Below are 10,441 nucleotides of genomic sequence, written 5' to 3' on the forward strand. Positions count from 1 at the left end.
ACTTATACCCTCACCCCCTGTCTCCTTTCCTGTTGTCAGCCCCTCCTATGTTCCTGCCGACCTTGGCAAACAGAGCCTATTCTTAGGTCCCTGGAATCTGAATGAGAATGCTACCACTTTAAAATCCAAAACGGTTGTCACTTGTAAAGATTCAAAATGGCTGTGCCCTCAGTCACTTTAAATACCCAAAATGGCTGCTGATTGTAAACATTCAAAATGGCTGCGCCCTCCGGACAGTGGAAAGTCCACAGCTCAGGTTGTCTCCCTCCTTGCCATTTCCCTTCCTAGTCATAGGCCACCAACGCAGTCGCCCCTGCAGTCATTCCTGAAGCACTTGGTGACCAGGGCTGATCTTTAGGTCAATTCTCAGGTGCCAACACCACTTGGAAATATTCAGGCTATTGGTCCCTTCAGAGTAGCTAACAGTCCACAGCTCCAACTGTCTCTGTACTTACTGTTTTTATTCAGGTTTTTCCACTAGTTGGTGCCTAATCCACTTCTCTATAGTTCCTTTCAAAGCCCAGGGCTCCAGGATTATCTTCTGTATCTCTGTCAACTGATTTTTTTTTCTTTGTTGAAGAGGGTCTGTGTTGCTTGTCTGCCTATTCCTCCATCTTACTGGAAGTCCTCTCACTTCATTTTTGAACAAAAAAGTCTTTGCTTAGAAATTTGGCAGATGAGAAGAAAGAAGGAAGAGGGGATGGACAAGGATATGACTGTCTTCCCAGGGCCTTGGGTCACCTCAACTCTACCTTTCTATTCCCAGCTGGTGAACTGTTCTTAATTCCTCCTACTCAAAAACTTCACAAAAGCCCAGAAAACACCAGATTTTGATGTTTTATTGGCCAGGTCCCAACAGCTTGATGTTTTCCCAGGGGTATCACAGTGGAACAGACCTTCATAGACATGGCCTTCATCATTTGAGGACTTACAAAACATCTTCTCATGGCAGGGACAGAGGATTCTGGAAGTTCATTCTTATACCACTAGCCAGTTGAGGGGTCTCAGAAAAAAGTAATAATAATAATTTGTCTTTGTTGTTAGTTGCTGTGAAGTTGATTTCGAATTATGGCAGCCCCATATATGCAGAGTGGCACTGCTCCATAGGGCTTTCAAGGCTGTGACCTTTCAGAGAGGCAGATTGCCTGACCTGTTTCTGAGGTGCTCGTGAGTGGGTTTGAATTTGCAAATATTCAACTAGTAGTCAAGACCCTAACCATTTGTGTCACTGAGGGACTTCTAGCAATAATAAATGTATGTCAGAAATACAATGATTATTTTTGAATGGCAAAGGAGCTAGTGCTCTTGGGAGAGAAGAGACCACCATAAGGGAGGTGGTCCTTAGCTTAGCATCATAATCAAAAGAAACAGTGGTCTTAAACAAACATAACGCACCTGGTAGACTTACTCAGCCCAGTTTTTACAATTGGACAATCAGACCAGGCTTCATAAGAAAAGAACATATGGTAATTGATTTGGGGTCCATCCCTTAAAAGGGTCAACATTTATAGTCTTTCCCCTGTGAATTAAGAACTTGACTAGAATTAAGAATTTTCACTAATCACAGAAGTGTCCACTAATCAAGGTGGCAAAAAGGCACTTCCATTAATGACCTGCTTTTCTGGCACTCTGATTTCTGGCAATGGTATGGAATTAAACTGAATGAGAATTATACTGTTTCGTAGTCACCAGTAGACTAGGAGCATTAGGTTAACAACATGTATGCTCAAGGCTGACATGTCCCTGGGTGGTGCAAGTGGTTGATGCCTCCAGAAGGTTGGAGGTTTGAGTCCACCCAGAGGTACCTTGGAAGAAAGGCCCAATGATCTGCTTCTAAAGAATCAGCCGTTGAAAACCTAATGGAGCACAGTTCTGCTCTGACACAAGTGGGGTTGCCATCAGTAGGAATCATCTAGATGGCAACTGGTTTCTTTTTTATTTTTACTATTTATGTAAATTACATTGTTTCATAGTCAAGAACAGATTAAGAGTGTTGGGTTAAACAGGCATATGAGCTGAACATTTACATTAGGTAGATACACTCCTTGGAGAGATCAATCATGGGAGAATAGGACTGTGTATGCACAGGGAGACAGCTCAGGGGGCAGGAGTGCATGGGAGGGAAGGAAACAGGGAAGAGGTAAGTATGGGGAGGAAGTAGGAAGAGAGCTGTTGCACTGTGGGAAATTGTAGTCAGTGTCATGAGCCAAAGTGTTTGTGAACTGCTCTATGGAAAATGAATTTGTTCTGTGAACTTTCACCCAAATCACAATAAAATTAAAAAATAAATTAATAAAAGAATATTAGATTAAAATACAGGTATTCCCAAGACTGACACATTAACCCCAGCCTGGAATCACAGCTGAAGGTCAGACACTTTGAAAAAGCATAGCATTTGGAGACTGTTTAATTTGGAACAAAGAGGCCTAATCTCTGCAACATGCCCAAGAACATAAGAGAACATTCATGGAACTTTATAGATATGACCTTTGAGCATCAAGAATACTCAGCTAAATAAGACAAGGGGCACATATAACAATTTCAGAGAAGTCTTAACTAACAACACATGGATAATAAGCTTTACTTATCTAGAATTCTCATTTTTCTGGAACCCCTCCATTTCCTAATTATGTTGTGAAAAGAAATTTCACTGTTTTCTGATGGGAGGACAGATTTGGAAAATATTTTATTGGCCAGGATTTTGTTGTTGTTTTTCTGGTAAGGTTTTCCTAATTGAAATGCACAATTAAAGTTGAATAAAAAAAAAATCATTCCTTCACTTATTGTAGAAGCGGAAAACAGAAGGAGTCTTAGCAAATAATTAAACATCTTAATTGTGGATCAGGCAATCTAATTTTAATAGCTGGTTCTAGCAGGCTGCTCAGTGACAGTGCTACAACTTATCTCTAATTGCTGCAGCTAACGAGAATTCATTTCACTTCACATGTTATTGTATTGGGCTCTTTGGCATTCTAAATAGTTGCTCATTTTCTCAAAGGGTGATTTAAATTTAAAGTTAGATATTCGGTGGGGGAAAATCAATTAATTTTTTTCTTAAGTAGAGTGCTTTTGCATCTTAGAATTCACATTTATAAATCTGGTTTTAGGAGGATAGGAGAAGCCATTTTGGAACTTGGTTATAGCATATCCACCAAAACCAAGGGTAAAAAAGGCAGAGCCAAGGGTCAAGTACCTGGGTCTTCAATGGAAAGGTTCTTCATTAGCCACTGCACAATGTCAGTACCTGCAATGAGAAAGCAATTTCAACTGAAGACTTCATAGGTGTTTAACTATGGTGGAAGAAACATATCTACCTAAGAGACTCTCAATTCCAATTAGTATACCCCCTGAAGAGCTGGATAATGTTGACATTTTTCAGTCCTAACCAACACTTCCCATCCATCGGTATACTTTCTGAGTCATAATCCCATCACACATTTGCTGCTGATAACTCAGGATGATCTTGTATCCATATTTCTGTTGTTGTAGTTGCACACCATTGAATCCATCCCTACTCATAGCAACCCCACGTGACACAGTAGAACTGCCCCATTGGGTTTTCTTTACAAAAGCAATTTGTCATCTCTTTCTCTTGTAGACCCACTGAGTGTACCAATATGGTGTTTCCTGAGAATACCAGATTTCAATGACTTCCCAGAGGCAGGTTTAGGGAAGTTTTATCATGGCTGGCCACCAGTTCATTCCTGAGGAAGGAGGCCTCCTCTGCTCCTTGCTCTCACTAACAAAGGCTGTTCAACACAGGTGATCTTAGAGGCTCCTGTGAAAATCTAAACTTCCTCTGGCATGGGCCCATCCTAAATGAAAGTGCCCCTGCATCTGTGGCAGAAACTTCTATATATTCACAAAAAACCTCTTTCCTCTACCTCTTGGACCACAGCTAGATCATTTCTCCAGACTCATTGTGGTTGGGTGTGGACTGAGTTCTGCCAGTGGAAGTGGGTGGGAGTGACATATACCCCTTCTATTCCTGGACCATAAAAATTCTTATATGACCCTCCATGCCTCCACATTCTCTCATTGCCCATCTGCTGGCTCAATGGAGAGGATTCTAAAGACCTAGAAGAGGGCAGGAAAATGGAAGGAGACTGAGTTCCTAAACAAGTGTGAAAAATAATTGCCATTTTGGACTCTTAACTTGATTGAGAAATAAATTTTTTGTTGTGTCACATCTCTAAAATTTGGGAGTGTATCTGTTAAAGTATCTAGTATTGCCTTAACTTATATAATATTAAGAGTCAGAAAGGACTTGTAAAGTTTTTATACTCTAACACTAGTCAAGACATGTTTTCCATCAACAACAACCTGGATAACTGGTGCCATAACCCTGTTATGTTGTTAGGTACTGTCGAGTCAGTTCCAAATCACAGCAAGCCTATGTACAATAGAACAAAATGTTTCCTGGTCTTGTACCATCCTTACAATCCTTCCTATGTTTGAGCCCATTGTTGTAGCCACTGTGTCAATCCATCTCACTGATGGTCTTCCTCTTTTTTGCTGACCCTCTGCTTTATCAAGATGATGTCCTTTGCCAAGGATTGGTCCCTTCTGTAACATGTCCAAGGTACGTGAGATGAAGTCTCACCATACTCGCTTCTAAAGAGGATTCTGGCTATACTTCCAAGGCAGATTTATTTATTCTTCTGGCAGTCCATGGTATATTCCATATTCATTGCCAACAACATAGTTCAAAGGCATCAATTCTTCTTCAGTCTTCCTTATTTGCTGTCCAGCTTTTTTATGCATATGAGGCCATTGAAAATATCATTGCTTGGGTCAAGTACTTCATCCTCAAAATGATATCTTTGCTTTTTAACACATTAAAGAGGATCTTTGCAGTGGACTTGCCCAGTGCAATATGTCATTTTATTTCTTGACTGTGTTTCCACGGGCATTGATTGTGGCTTCAAATAAAATTAATATCCTTGACAATGTTAACATTTTCTCCATTTATCATAATGTTGCTTATTGGTCCACTTGTGAGTATTTTTGCTTTCTTTATGTTGAAGTGTAATCCATACTGAAGGCTGTAGTCTTTGATCTTCATCTGTAAGGGCTTCACGTCCTCTTCACTTTCAGCAAGCAAGGTTGTGTCATCTCTGTATCATAGGTCATTAGTGAGTCTTCCTCCAATCCTGATGCTGCATTCCTCTTCATATAGTCCAGCTCAGATTATTTGCTCAGCATTCAGATTGAATAAGTATTTTGAAAGGATACAAACCTGACATGTACCTTTTCTGATTTTAAACCACGCATGCATTGTTCTGTCTGAACGACTGCCTCTTGTTCTATTACAGGTTCCTCAAGAGCACAATTAAGTGTTCCGGAATTTCTATTCTTCACAATGTTATCTATAATTCGTTATGATCCACACAGTCAAATGCCTTTGTATAGTAAATAAAACACAGGTACACATCTTTCTTGTATTTTCTACTTTTTACCATAATCCATCTGACATCAGCAATGATAGCCCTTGTTCCATATCCTCTTCTGAACCCACCACTCAGTCTGTACTGTGGTGGCATGTGTATTGCTATGACACTGAAAGCTATGCCATCGGTACTTCAAATAGCAGCAGGGTCACCCATGGTGGACAGATTTCAGCGTAGCATCCGTACTAAGACGGAGTAGGAAGAATGATTTGAGAACACTGTCTAATTTAGTGCTGGAAGCTGAGCCCCTCAGATTGGAAGACAATCAAAATATGATGGGGGAAGAGCTGCCTCCTCAAAGTAGAGTTGACCATAATAACATAGATGGCATAAAGCTTTTGGGACTTTCATTTGCTGTTGTGGCAATATTCAAAATGAGAAGAAACAGCTGCTAACATCCATTGATGACTGAAACATGGACTGTGCAAAGCATAAGTTGTAACCCTAGTGCTGGGGAACTCACAAATCCTCCTAGCCATCCTGTTCTAATTAAATCATTCTTAATGTGTCTGAGTAGAAATTTGACCCTCTTTGACGACCTCTCTGTTAGATTGAACTGCATCCCCAACAAAGATTTGCTGAAGTCTTAACTCTTGTTACCTGTGAATGTCACCTTGTTTGGGAATGAAGATATTATCAGTTAATAAGAGGTCATCCTGGAGTAGGGTGGGGACTAATCCTACATGAGTGCATCCTCACAAAAAAGAAGCAAAGAAACACAGAGAGAAGAGGACTATGTGAAGATGGGGGCAGAGATTGGAGTGATGCCTCTATAAGTCAAAAAATGCCAAAGATTGCCAGTAACCACCAGAAGCTTGGGAGAGGGAAGAAAAGAGCTTCCCTAGAGCCTACAGAGACAGTACCTTGATTTCAGACTTCTGGCCCTCTGGAACTGTGAGAGAATAATTTCTGTTGTTTTAAACCAGCCATTCTGTGGTACTTTGTTATGGCTTTCCTAGGAAACTAATAAACTCCCTTTGGTCCTAGTTTTGCCCTCTATGCTAGAAAAACCAACCCAGTCCTCTTCTTTGAGACAAATATCTGGACAGTCCATCTAATATACTATCAGGTCTTCCTGAGTTTTCTCCACTACAGGCAGAACATGACTGGATCCCTCAGCTGTTTTCTGGCTTAACATGGCTTGAAGTCCCTCACAATTTTGGTCACAATCCTCTGCATATGTTCCCTTCTGTTTGTCTCCCTTTGAAAACGTGGCAGCAAGAACTGAGCTCAATTTTCTAAGGACAGCACAATCCATATGAGAGTTTGTTGTTGTTGTTGTAGAGTAGTCCAATTTTCTGGACAATTCTGAACTTCTGGTCAATTCACCTTTGTTACCCAAAGATCTCCGCCTTTTAGCCAATACAGACCTTTGAAGGTGGCTTTGTTATCTAAGGATAGAATGCTCGATGGAAAACAGCCTGGAAGGGACAACGTCCTAGATCTCCCAATCCTGTCATTGGTCAGGCCTTGGTGTGAGGGAGAGGGCCTGCTGATAGCTTGCCCAGCCTGGATGTCTAGCTGAAGGACCAGAAAGCCACCAGAAGGGTTTAGTGAGTATTGCCTTTTTGTCAGAAATCAATTTTCCCCAAAATTTGACTAGTAACTGGAAGTGAGATCCATACAGGCCTAAGTGCCTAGAGTTTTGGTTCCCATCTGGTCTTCTGAAAGATGAATGAACCCTCCCCAGTAGCACTGCCAGGTCTCCATTCTATGCTTCCTGATGCTCCCTTGAGGTTCAGCCTCCATTGACTTGGACTTGCAAGTCCCCTGCATTTCAACTCTAAAAGCAGGACTTCTATGCCTTTTCCCACTCTTGCTCCTGGATGGCATCGATGAGCTAAATTTTGAATGCAAAGTGCTCCTATTCATTCACATTCTTTGAGAGAAAGAGAATGTGTGTGTCCATTTCCTCTAAATTATACAAGTTCAAAATTTGTCCTAGGAAATGGAGAACAAAGCAGAAATCAAATAAGAACTGTAATCCCAAGTTGGGGGTGGGGGACAGACTCTAACCTGTTTTTTCCTCAAAAGAAAAATAGCTCTTTTTTGTGGGTTGCCTAGAAACTGAGAGGTTGCCAGCACCATCTCCGGCTCCCCCGGGCAGGCCGGTTATCTTTCTGCTGAGCTTGCTGAACCATTATTTATCACCTGCCAAGACTGATTACTCACCCTGGGACAATGACAGCCCTTCCTTTCCCCTGTTAATTACTGTCATCATTAATATCCATGTCACTAATTAGTATTCATTCACATCGAAACTCCTTCCTTGCTATCATATCCGCTCCCCACCTCTACCCCAACCCCAGTCTTCAGCCCATTGTCTGGCTTTCTGTCCCCTTTGGCTTTATGCACTGGCCTCATTGTTCACCTCCAGTCTACCAGGCCCCAGTTTGCACTCACAGGGTCCCAAACTCACATTTCAGCACTTTTTATTATTTTTTTAATTAGGGAAAGTCACAAAAGCCCTTTTCCTTTTTTCTGTACACTCGTGGGGACCACAGATCTGAGTTTCTCATCGCTGTATAGCCACCTGGTATAGCCCTTTTCTCATGCGGGTACTGGCATGACTGTCCCCAGCTGGCCTGATCCCACTGCATAGCATTCACGCTGCCACCGTCCCTAACATGCTGTGGGCACTCGTTGGCAGACTACAGCAAACCCTTGGCAACTAGGGGCCGGTAGACATTCATATTCTCTGGGCTGTGGGTTATTTCAGGCTCCATTAGACTAATCTAAACAGTTAACTAAGCAAACAGTTAACACACCTGGCTGCTAACTGAAAGGCTGGAAATTTGAGTCCACCCAGACTCAGTTCACCCAGAGGTGCCTTAGAAGAGAGGCCTGGTGATCATCTGCTTCTGAAAAATTAGCCATTGAAAAGCCTGTGGAGTGCTGTTCTACTATGACACACATGGGATGACCATGGATTGGAATCAACTCCATGGTCCAACTCTAAACTCATTGCTGTCGAGTCAGATCTGACTCACAGTGACTCCTCCTTGGGTTTCTGAGGCGGTATCTCTACAGAAGTAGATTGCCCAACTTTCCTTCCAAGGAGTGGCTGGTGGGTTTGAATCGCCAGCCTTCTGGTTAGCAGTCAAGTGCCTTAGGCACTACGCCACCAGAGTTCCCAACTCCATGGTAATAAGCTTTCTTTTTTTTTTTTCTTCTGTGTTGGACTAATTCAAGAGTGGCCAGCCTCCAGCCTTGTGGTAGAAAGTAAACGGTTACTTCTTCAGCCCCAGGAACAAATAAGGAAGAGAAATATGTCATAATATTATGTATTTTAAAAGACTTACAGTTATTACGCTGTGGAATCTGGCAAACATAGTCCAAATAACCACCACAAGAAAGCATTTTTTACTCTTCTAATTTTTCTCTCCTTTCTCCTGTCTCCTTCCTGTTCCAGCTCATAATCACTTTTTCCTTCTTGTTCTAAAAAGAAGTTGAAGCAGAGTATTTTCTGTTTTGTCTAAAATTAATTGTTGCCTTTGTTAGATTCTGGTTCTTATCTTAGTCAAACTGCTCTACCTAGGACTTAAAGCCAATATAACAGCAGTAGGAATAAATGCAAGGATATCTATCTACCCCTTTTCCCAAAAACACTTGGTTTAAAATTTTCTTTTTGAAGTTAATTTATCAACATATATCCCAGGGACATCCATGAAATGTACAAAAGGGCACCTGAAATACCTTGCACTGCATGAGTGTTTTATTAGTGTAAGTATATGTTCATCACATGTAGGTATGCATTCCACAATTTGTTGTACTGTGGTGGCCTGCATGTTGCTGTGAGGCTGGAAGCTATGCCACTGGTATTTCAAATACCAGCAGGATCACCCTGGGTGGACTGGTTTCAGCAGAGCTTCCAGACTGAGAAACACTAGGAAGAAAGATCTGGAAATATAGTCCTGAAAATTAGCCTATGAAAACCCTATAGATCACAGCAAAACATTGTTTGACTCACTTGCTTTTGACACATCATCTGGAGGGATCAGTCACTAGAGAAGGATACAATGTGTAGTAAAGTACAGGGCCAGAAAGGGTAAGGGAGGGGAGGGGAGGAAACACCGCACAAATAAAATAAATTAAATAAATAAATAAGAGAGAGAGAGAAAGGGTAAGGGGGAGGGGAGGGGGAGGAAAAACTGCAAAAATTAAAAAGAAAAAAAAGAAAAGGTAAGGGAGATGGGTGGACTGGTGAGATGGATTGGCACCAGAGCCACACAATGGACTGAAACATGTCGCCCATCACAAGGACTAGGCAACATCTTGTTCTGTTGTACCTAGGGTCACCAGATGTCAGTTGACTCAATAGCAGCTATCTATCTCTCAAAATTCTCTCTGCTGTTGAGTTGGATCTGACACACAGTGACCCCTCCTTCGATTTCCTAGGTGGTATCACTATGGCACAGAGTGAGGAGTCAGCTGCAGGAATCCAGGTGAGGAAGGGAACCCATGGCACGCCCCACAAGTGGCAAGGCAGGAAAGTGGGGGACAGGAGCAGAAAAAGGACAGGGGGTCAGGACAGAAGGAGGAAGCAGCAGTAGGGATCCAGCAGTAGGCACTATGCCACCAGTGCAGCAGTCGGGATCCAGGTAAGGGGAGGTTGGAGAGGTTTCGAATAGCTAAGGGAAAGAAACTTGTCTGTCAGTTTGTCCTACTGTGGTGATGTGTTGCTATGAGTCTTGAGGTTGTGCCACTGGTGTTTCAAACCCAGCAGGGTGCACATGATGCATAGGTCTCAGTGGGGCTTGCAGACTGAGACAGACAAGGAAGAAGGAAGAGGCCATTCACTTCTCAAAGAATCGGCCAGGGAAAACCTTATGAATAGCAGAGAAAACACTGCTTGATATGTTACTGTGCAACTTTATGAATGGTCCGGAAACATTGTCCAATACAAACGGGAGGATGAGTCACTTAGGTTAGAAGGCTCTCAAAATAGGACTGGGAAAGAGCTGCATCACCAGAGTAAAACCAGCCTTACT

The 10,441-nt window shown here is 42.1% G+C and overlaps 1 protein-coding gene across 1 annotated transcript in view; it reads right to left on the minus strand.

Moving 5' to 3' along the window:
- Positions 1 to 10,441, minus strand: part of RGS6 (regulator of G protein signaling 6) — a 302,264-nt gene that overhangs the window by 155,414 nt on the left and 136,409 nt on the right. The window contains exon 2 of the mRNA XM_042781016.1: positions 3,194 to 3,244. Coding sequence (XP_042636950.1) covers positions 3,194 to 3,244 — 51 coding nt within the window. The remainder of the gene's footprint in view (positions 1 to 3,193; positions 3,245 to 10,441) is intronic.

The sequence above is a fragment of the Orycteropus afer genome, unplaced genomic scaffold, assembly GCF_000298275.1.
Source record: "Orycteropus afer afer isolate SDZICR_OR568_19922 unplaced genomic scaffold, OryAfe1.0 scaffold00079, whole genome shotgun sequence".
Classification (NCBI taxonomy): domain Eukaryota; kingdom Metazoa; phylum Chordata; class Mammalia; order Tubulidentata; family Orycteropodidae; genus Orycteropus; species Orycteropus afer.